This window comes from Mesoplodon densirostris, chromosome 19 (assembly GCF_025265405.1).
Source record: "Mesoplodon densirostris isolate mMesDen1 chromosome 19, mMesDen1 primary haplotype, whole genome shotgun sequence".
Taxonomy (NCBI): Eukaryota; Metazoa; Chordata; class Mammalia; order Artiodactyla; family Ziphiidae; genus Mesoplodon; species Mesoplodon densirostris.
The window spans coordinates 32667984-32677236 of NC_082679.1; the positions used below are offsets into that span (position 1 = coordinate 32667984).

At 42.8% G+C, this 9253-nt stretch overlaps 1 protein-coding gene across 4 annotated transcripts in view; it reads left to right on the plus strand.

Moving 5' to 3' along the window:
- CYLD (CYLD lysine 63 deubiquitinase) overlaps positions 1-2173 on the plus strand; it is a 57789-nt gene extending 55616 nt beyond the window's left edge. For all 4 annotated transcript variants that reach the window (XM_060083793.1, XM_060083795.1, XM_060083791.1 and 1 more), the window contains exon 18: positions 611-2173. In XM_060083793.1, coding sequence (XP_059939776.1) covers positions 611-795 — 185 coding nt within the window. In that variant the 3' untranslated portion in view covers positions 796-2173. The remainder of the gene's footprint in view (positions 1-610) is intronic.
- Positions 2174-9253: the final 7080 nt, after the last annotated feature.

Below are 9253 nucleotides of genomic sequence, written 5' to 3' on the forward strand. Positions count from 1 at the left end.
TCAAAAGCACGAGGGTTCCAGGCATTTTTAGAAAAGCCACTGGGAGGCTAAAGCCTTTCCTGGAATCCCTAAGACCACGTCTCATAGCATCTTCATTCAGTCTAACGAAATGTAGAACAAAACCTTGCAAGAATCACACAAATACATATTTTAAATTTAGCGGAATAACATGGTATTCATTTTACTAGATCTGCCCTAAACTGGACGGGCTCATGGTAAAGCATATAGGGAGGGGTGCTTGTGTCTGGGAAGGGATTTGGGAATGTAAAGAGTTGAATGTGTGTGCGTATGTGTATGTAACATTATTCCCTGATTGAATACACAGAGAAGCCTGGGAAGTAGGTTTTGGACTTTGCTCAGGATATGTGTCCTTTTATCAATAGTATTCACTGTTGGTCCCGGAATCCTTTCAGAAACCAAGAAATGAGACTCTGTCAGGAGTTAACAAGAGGATTTAACTTCTAGAAACCAGAAGTAAAATAAGGTCTTTCAGGTCCTGGGAATTAGCCTTAACTAAATTATGGAATTGTAAAATTACTTTGGTGGGGCAGGACAGCAAAAGGGTTTAGAACTTGCCTGCCCTAAATACAGCTCTTCCTCTTTTCCATAGGTGGTCAGAATGGCTTCAACATTCCTCAGGTTACCCCATGCCCAGAAGTAGGAGAGTACTTGAAAATGTCTCTAGAAGATCTGCATTCCTTGGACTCCAGAAGAATCCAAGGCTGTGCACGAAGACTTCTTTGTGATGCATACATGTGCATGTACCAGAGCCCAACAATGAGTTTGTACAAATAAACGGGGTCATCTGGACAGGTGCAGAAACCCAATGCACAATTTTAATGTTGCATTTCACGCGAGCTGGCAGATTTGTTCAACGTCCATTGCCGGCAATGGATGTCTTTGTGGTGATGATCCTTCAGAAGAGGATTCCTGCGTTTAAAAACAAATTGCTTTTGTGTTACTAAAGTATTTAATAAGAAGCATTTTGCACTCTAGAAAGTATGTTTGTGTTGGTTTTTTAAGATGCCTAAATGAAGTTATTAATACCTGAAGCTTTAAGTTAAGTGCATTGATCATAAGATATTTTTGGAAGCATAAAATTTTAATTGTGACAGTTTAAAACCTCTTTTAGTCCATTGAGAATGTAAATAAATGTGTCTTCTTTATGGACCAAGGATATGAAATCATTTTTCCCTTGTAGCTGATGGTTGCCTTGAGGAGGATATATTTTGGTTTTATTAAGAGTCTACTTTCAATCCAGTTATTAAAGTTGTACTGAGTTTGATTTGTTAATTCTTCCCTGTATAGTGCTGATTCCTGCATGTCTGAAATCTGCTGAGTTTCTGTGTTTCTGCAGTAGTGGTCAGAAAAGTATTTAAATTCCCTTAGTGGTGTTTTCTATTTGTTCTGGTTTTGAGATAAATGAGTGATTTTGTCATAAAATGTCCATTTTTGATGTAGTTTTCCTGGAGGATTAACGTATACAGCAATTGAAGCTCTAAATTCATAGTAGTAACTGTCAGCTAACAGCTTTTTTTTTAAGGCTCTCTATTTTATGCAACAGGGCACAGTAAGTTTTATTAAAGCGTTGGGGTGATAAATATATTCCTACACAAATATATATGGTTCATAAGAAAATTAATTTGGCATATAGAATCACTCATTAAAATTTCCCTGAAGAGATGTATTGGATATCTAAACCTCTACTATTTTAGATAAGACTGTCCAGAACTTAGATCAGTACCTGCATTAAATTCCATCTGATTTCCCTTGAGATAATGACAATTACGAATCAGATATTTTATTGAAATGTTAGCAGCAGCTTTGCCTTCCTCCTGATTAGATAAGTAGAAGATGGGTGTTTTTGTAGCTAATATCCGTAGTGTGTGTCTGTTGTAGACTAGAAGCATTGGCTGTAAATGTAAGTGCTGTGGGATGTGTTGTATGGCGTCATCGTCTCTCTGGAATGACTTCCCAACCACGTGGAAAGGCAGACGCTGTCACGTGTGTCTAGCATATGACTTCATAAAACATTGAATGTCCAAAAAAAGGGAAAGAATCCTTGCAAACCCTGCAATTGTTTCTTTTTCAAGTCACGTTTACTTTTTGGTTCTGTCATTCCATTTTCCTAATATTTATTAGCTTTATAAATCATAATAAGGTACAAAAAGTTCTTTCATCTTGTGATTTTTTCAGTTTTGGAATGAAGAAGTCCGCAACTTGTGCGTGAAGTTTTGCTCAGTGCCTGGGTGGGGGGTAAGATGGTTTCTAGATCGGGGGGACGGGGGTGACCCCGCCCTGTCACCCCGGGGCAGGTGAGGAGCATGGGACGCAGGATGTCTGCGGTCCCATCCAGTCCTGACCTTCTGCAAGTCCAGTCACCGCTTGATCAATACGTGCTGGGGAGTAAATGGATGAAGGAGCTTATCAATGTGATTTTAAAAGGCTGTCTGGAGGAGTGACTAGGACTCTATATCTGGGTACGACTGGATTTAACAGTTAAAAGAGAGAAGACGGTGCCTTTCCTGTAAAAATTACAACAAAGTACAAGTTGAGGAAGCTCTGTCGTGCCCAGCCCCTCGCGGCCAAAGACTTGAGGAGGACTTGCGAGGGCGCATGTGCGGTGTCCCGAGGTGGTTGGAGGCGCTTTCAAGTGGGAGGGGCCTCATCCATAAATGATTTCTAAGGACAGACTCTTCAAGCACTAGCTGAAGAATGCTGACAGTTCTTTTAGCATTAGCTGGGGAGGGAGCACCCAGTAAAGGGAGGCGGGGCCTGCCGTGGTGGTTCCTGGGGGGGCAGGGTCCTTTCCGGCCCTGGGTGTCCTCCCTGCCCCGCCCACAGTCCTGTCTTGTTCCTGGTCCAGCAGAGGCCTGTGTGTCAGGTGGGCACAGGCAGGGCTGGGCTGTGTGGCACCAGTGGCCCGTGTGCCTGTTGATTTATTACTTTTCAGCCTTAAATTTTCTTTAATGTTTTCCTGTTGGCTTTTCAAATGTTTTTGTTATCCTTTCTTCCGTATCATATCTACAGTCAAGATGGCAATATAGTAGAATCATCTTATTTATAAAACAAGTCATGTTCCCCCACCTCCATTAAGTACACACGTGTAAGTGTGTGTGTGTTTGTGTGTGAGAATTTATATATGTGGGGTGGGGAGGGAGAGCAACCATGCCATAATGTGTTCAGTCCCTCCCTATCAGCTTTATGAAGGAGTTTGACTCCATCCACAAGAGAACGTTTTATAAGACTAGGGATACACATTGCAAACCAAGAGAAACAGTAACAAAACTCAATAAAATATAGTTGTTACAGTTGCTAAGGATTATCTCCCTGGACTAGTTGAGGATTTTTATAATTCTTATTTGCCAAATGTTATAGGTAAATAACTTCTTTCTATCCCATGGATTCATTTATTATTTTTTTTTTTTACATAATTCACATAATTCAGGAACAAGTGGAAGACACGCTAATTCTTATGGAACTTGCATTGTCATTCAAATTCCTGTTGTGTGAACATGGCACCTTCATAAATTCAGAGGCGTTACTGCCCTCCTCAGGTGGATCTCGATATCCAGCTAGATGATTTTGCATCTGTGTGGATGATCGCAGACAGAGATGTGAGTGGAGAATACAGAATGAGGCCTTAGCTGAGGGACTGCCTGCCAACAAGTATTTCTTAGACACTTATAACCTAGGATTGTGTCAGAAGGAACATGAGACATGGTCCCTGCCCTCAAGCAGCTTACCACCTACTTCTAACAACAGAATGTCTGCTAAAGGCTGCTTAGCCTAAGTGTAAGGGTACCAGGTCGGGGGAAAGCTCTGGGATGCAGTGAGGTGTGACAGAAATAGTGGTGGACAAGGGGACAAGAGAGCCCTTTCTCTGTCGCTTGCTCTCTTAGTCTCGGGCAACATCTTGACTTCTCTGGGCCTTAGTGTCCTCCTCTATATAGCAAGAGGGTGGGACTATTGAATTTTATAGGAAAAAAAGACAAATTTCTGGGTCCCTGGCTATGCCTGCTGGATCTGACTCTTCACGAATGGGGTCTAGGAAATGTCAAAGGCCCAACCAGGTGACCCTGACGATCAGCCAGATTTGAAAAGCACTGAACTGAAAGATCTCGCAAATACCTTCTCTTTATGTGATTGTGTGATCATAGAATGTTATTGTGTTAATTACTCTACATTCACGTGGGTAATTGTATGTTTGTCCTATTGTTTCTCTGTGTTTACATGTGAATTTATATAAGAAACGCATTTTAGTATCTATGCCTCAGCCCGCTGTTTCCTAGAGGTTTTAGCCATCTTTGGAACACACTTAAGACTTAAAGAGGACATTGGATGTTATTTACCTGGCTATTTGCATTTCATTTAATTTCTTTAGGGGAAATTGAGGCTCTGGGAACCAAAGAAATGGAAAAACAAAATTCTTATGCAAAGTTAAAGAAAAAAATGTAAACTAACTAGCTGCTACTTTATAATGAAAACTTTAACCCTATATGAGAAGATTCTGGTCATAAAGTAAACTGTCCTTGTTAAAGTAGGGGGACTCTAAGGCTTATAATGAAGAAATAAAACCACCTTTTCTAGGGGTCAGTGATGTTAACACACCCACAATTCTCCTTCAGTGAAAATACTAGAATTTCCCAAGGCGAGTTGGGGTGGTGGAGGAGGGAAGGCCACCAGGTGTGGTACCCAGCCTGTGAAGGTGGGTTCTCTGCTCGCAGGCTTATGTCGCTGCTCAGAGACGGGCTGCAGAGATCGAGGCTTCCTGCAGGGAGTCCAGCACTGCATTGTCTAGTTTCCTTTCAGAAGCTTTACTGGAGGGAAAAGAGAGGAAAAAAGACTCTTCATCTTACTCTAAATCCTGGAACAGCCAAAGGGTCTTTCTTGAGTCAGAAAGTGGTGGTAAAAAGCTAACCAGCAAATATGGCCAAGGATAATGAAAAAGGGGGAAAGAAGGACATTCCTTCTTCCTGTTCACAATAAACATCAGTATTTGGAGCAGGTCACTCAAGAACCCCATTTGCTTTCCTGACTCTCTGTCTTGTCAGTGATGCCAGTTTTTTTCACTGTATTTTAAAGTCCTTCTATAACACAGGTTGGAGGAAAGGCCAGGTATGGAGGGATCATCCTTGTGGGCATCGCAGTCTCAGATATAATTCTCTTGCACTTTTAAACCCTGTCCACTTTTGCTTTTCATTTTTTCAATAGAGATTGTGTTGGAGACTCAACTGTCCTTGGTTTTATTTTCTAAAATGGCCTATAGTACTTCAGAAAGTCATAGTATCCTGTCACAAACATTCATTTAAAAAAAAAAAAATCCCATTTGGAACCTCCCAGGGAAGTCGTGGTTATAGGAAATTGGTATAAAGGAGCACATTTTGTATTGCATTTCCCATATTTGGTATCTCGTTCAACATTTTTTTTTTTTGGGCCTGATGAACATTCTATATTTATGAAGACATTCTTTAAAAATAAAACCACATAAAATATCCCTTTACTATCAGATTGCTCTGATTTAGCCTTAATTTTGTTAAATTTTTTAGAGATGATTGAAGTGCAGCTGTGGAAAGAAATGTACTATATACTATTTCTGTATCATTAAAATTAAATTTGTATGGTTCCTTTTCCTTGATTTCTTTGGGGAAGGGTTTTGGGTTATGGGAAGACTAGAATTGAGTACAACTTCATAAGTTTTTGCAGTGGTGCCTGGAAAGAAGATTGCTTTAGGAAAATGCTGTACCGGGCACACCTATGTCTTCCTCAAGTCTCTGCCATCATCACGATTGTTTTAGAAACGCTTACAGACTTTTCCTGTTCTGGGAGATATGCCAGTGGCCTCTGGGTTGCCTCCTGACATCATGACTCCTTGTAGTTTCTTGAAGTAACTTGGTACCTCCAAGCTCTGATCCACCAGTCTCTAATCCAGCCAGAAGTTGTTCATCTCTAAACATGGGCACAAAGCTGTTGACTATAGAATAGTGTGTCCTGGTCCCTCACAGCTGCCAAGGAGGCAATTAAACACTTTACTTTTCTGTATAATCCAGAGACATGATTACATGATGCTATAGGACTGAAACTTTTACCTTCTTTTAGGTAACTGATATAACAAGACTTCTGCAGGAATTACTACCTGGATTTTAAGTCACTTGTTATGCCAAGGTAAGAAAGCCAGAATGGTCTGAGTTGGCAATATTCATATGAATATAGAACCTTCAAGAACTTTCCTGTTTCAGAAATGCACAGCTGAATGACACATTCGTGATAATGTAACTCTGCCATTTTAACATCACTCAGATTTTCCTTTGTTCAGACTCAAGGGTTTTCATGCTTTTTCATCCATTCTTTCTCTGTGGGTGTGTCGGCGAGACAGTGATAGTTTATACGCTTGTGTCCCCCTGTGGATGTGGACAGTCAGAGCCAGACCTTGTTGGAGGCGGGCTACCCGGCTGGCAGAGGACCATGGCCTCTCTAGGCCTCTTCTCCTGGGTCCTGGCTCCCTGCTCCTTTCCTGACTCGCTGAGGCCTCTTGTCCCTCACTTTCCTGAGAAGGGCTGTGGTGCCTACAGCAGCAGTTCTCCATGCTGGCTGCACACTGAATTCACGGATGGAGGCTTTTAAGATAACTCATGCCTGTGCCCATCCGAACCCACTGGAGTCTGCAGATGGTGCTACCAAATGCAAGTTCCTGTGCCTGATGCACAGTAAGGCCAAACAAACCGAAACAGTTCAGAGCAGAGAAAGGTTTATTGCAGGGCCATGCGAGAACTGGTGGCTCGTGCCCAAAAAGCCCCCAACTCCTCAAAGAGTTTCAGCAAAGCACTTTTAAAGGCCAGGTGAGGGGGGAGGGTCCCAGGGTATGCGATCAGCTTGTGCACAGTTCTCTGATTGGTGGATGGTGAGGTAACAGGGTGGTGTCACAGGGGTTAACGTCATCAATCCATAGGTGCCAGAAGGTCTGGGGGCTGCTGCTCATGATCATCAAGTAGTAAATTTCTTCCGTTTGGTGGTGGTTTTAGCATCTGAAAAACTCAGGAAATATGCATCAGATACTATTATCTAGGTGCTTCAGAGAGGAGCTAAAGCAGAGGATATAGGGTAGGCATCTGTCCCAGGAAGGTTCCACAGGGTCCTGCTCGGTGACAACGGGCTAGTCCAACATGCAGCTGGGATCGGGGGCCACTTGTCAGGGGGAATGGAGTTTTCTGAGGGAAACATAATCCACCCATCATTCCCTGGTGGAACTTCTGCTCTGATAAAGAGGACTATGGACTTGGACAGACAGGCTCCAAAGGGGAAGTAGAAAATCTGTTGTAAAGCTCATGGCCCAGACTATTGAGAAAGAGCCTTGGAAATCTATGTGGGATGCATTCTAGAGGCCAGAGAAAGGATTTGGAAACAGGCTGAATGTCACTACTTCTGAAGAGGGCTTGAATGAAGATATCCTTCAAGGGGCATAATGAAGATGCTATCCTGTTCAGGAAATATTCCAAGGTGTGTAGAAACTTAGATGTCATAAACAAAAAAGAAAACCCACCAGGTTGATTAGGTAAGAAGGTGGGAAAGCTCTTAGGAAGGGGCTCAGTGTTTTGGGGGGCAGCCTTTACACTGAACTGTGGACAGATTTGTGCAAGTTGCCACTTTTGAAGGGCTGTCGTGCAATGCTGAATTTTATTGGAAGGGGGAGTAGTTTGAGGTCTAACTGAAGTAATTAGGTGAGTGAAGACTGAACTGGACATCATAAAGATAGAGTGATTTACCCAGCAGTGACCTCCATTACAAAAGCGCCACAGAAATTTGCAAGTTGCATCCACTGTTTTGGCCTTACCTCTTTCCTGGGAGTTTATGAAAACTCTTAAATTTTATACATCAGACCATCCCCTTACAAATAACACCCAGGTCTGTTTCAAATACTGCCTTTTCCAAAGCAGTTTGAGGTTGAACTCAGGTTTGAAGAGTTGGATTGAAATTGACTTCCCCAGGGAGGCCTCCTGAGTCCCTGTCTGCCATCCCTCCCTACTTTGTGAGACGTTGAATGTGACCTCCGAGGTTGTACCTATTGAATCCCATTTGACAGCAGGCAGAGTCTCACCAGCCTGTGGAATAAATGAGGCCGGGCCTTGGGGCATGATGCATGGCTTCTGAGCTGTGCATCCTACCTGGCTAAAGACAGACAAGCACGGCTGCTCCGTGGAGTGTGTCGTGGTGGGGTTATGATACTGGAATCTCTACGTTTTAAACAAGTGTGTGTTTTGCTCTTTCTGGCCGTCTCTGCGAACTTTAGACTGTTTTGTTCAGATCTGTTTCCAAGCTGTGTCCTGTATGTTACCTCTGGTGGGTGGGATGGGCAGCTGCAGGATAGAAGGACTTAAGTGCAGTTTCAGGTTCCTGTGCAGAGTTCACGTCCCCAGAGAGGCCTTCTCAGACCACATTAGCCGCTGGTGTGCTGGTAAATGTTTAACAGCCAGCTCTCCAGGGAGAAAAAAAAGCCCTGATCTGCAGCGTTTGCCAATTTTGAGGTGTAAATACTTTCACAGCGGCTGATTGCAAGCTGCCAGTGTGACATCCCTGAAGGTGGCACCGGGAAGAGATGCAGCTAGGATTAGCACACAAGTATCAATATATAGCATATCCACCAACTGGATACGACAGACAGAAATAGCTGAGCACAGACCGGGGGCTGCTGACTACGGCTGGGGGACCAAACCCAGCCCACCGCCTGTTTGCCTGTTTTTGTAGATAAGGTTTTATTGAAAGACAGTCACGGCCATTCACATTACATATCTCTGGCTGCTTTCAAGATACAAGGGCAGAGTTGAATAGTTAACGACAGAAACTGAATGCCCCGCACAGCCTAAAATATTTACTATCCAGTCCTTTACGGAAGAAGTGTGCTTCTCATTAGATAATTGTAAAATGTAAAATAATTAGGAAGGAATAAGTTTTAAATATGACTTATTTAATGATAACTTTTAAGTATAACAATTGTAAGTTCATATAATTTAACATTAATAATGGATGTGTTTAAGACCTGGCTCACAAAATTCCTGAAAATTAAACAATTGGTTCTGAGGGTCGGTGGGACCAGCCCCAGCTCACCACCAACATCCTCTAAAATGCCCCTGCAGGCACTTTCTGGCCCTGGGGTTCTTCAATTTCTCCATGGCACCCCTCCTGGGACCTGGTGGTTTACTGTGGTCTCTTTGCACTAGAAGCAGGGATTTTTCTCTAGTTTCTTCAGTTCTCTTTC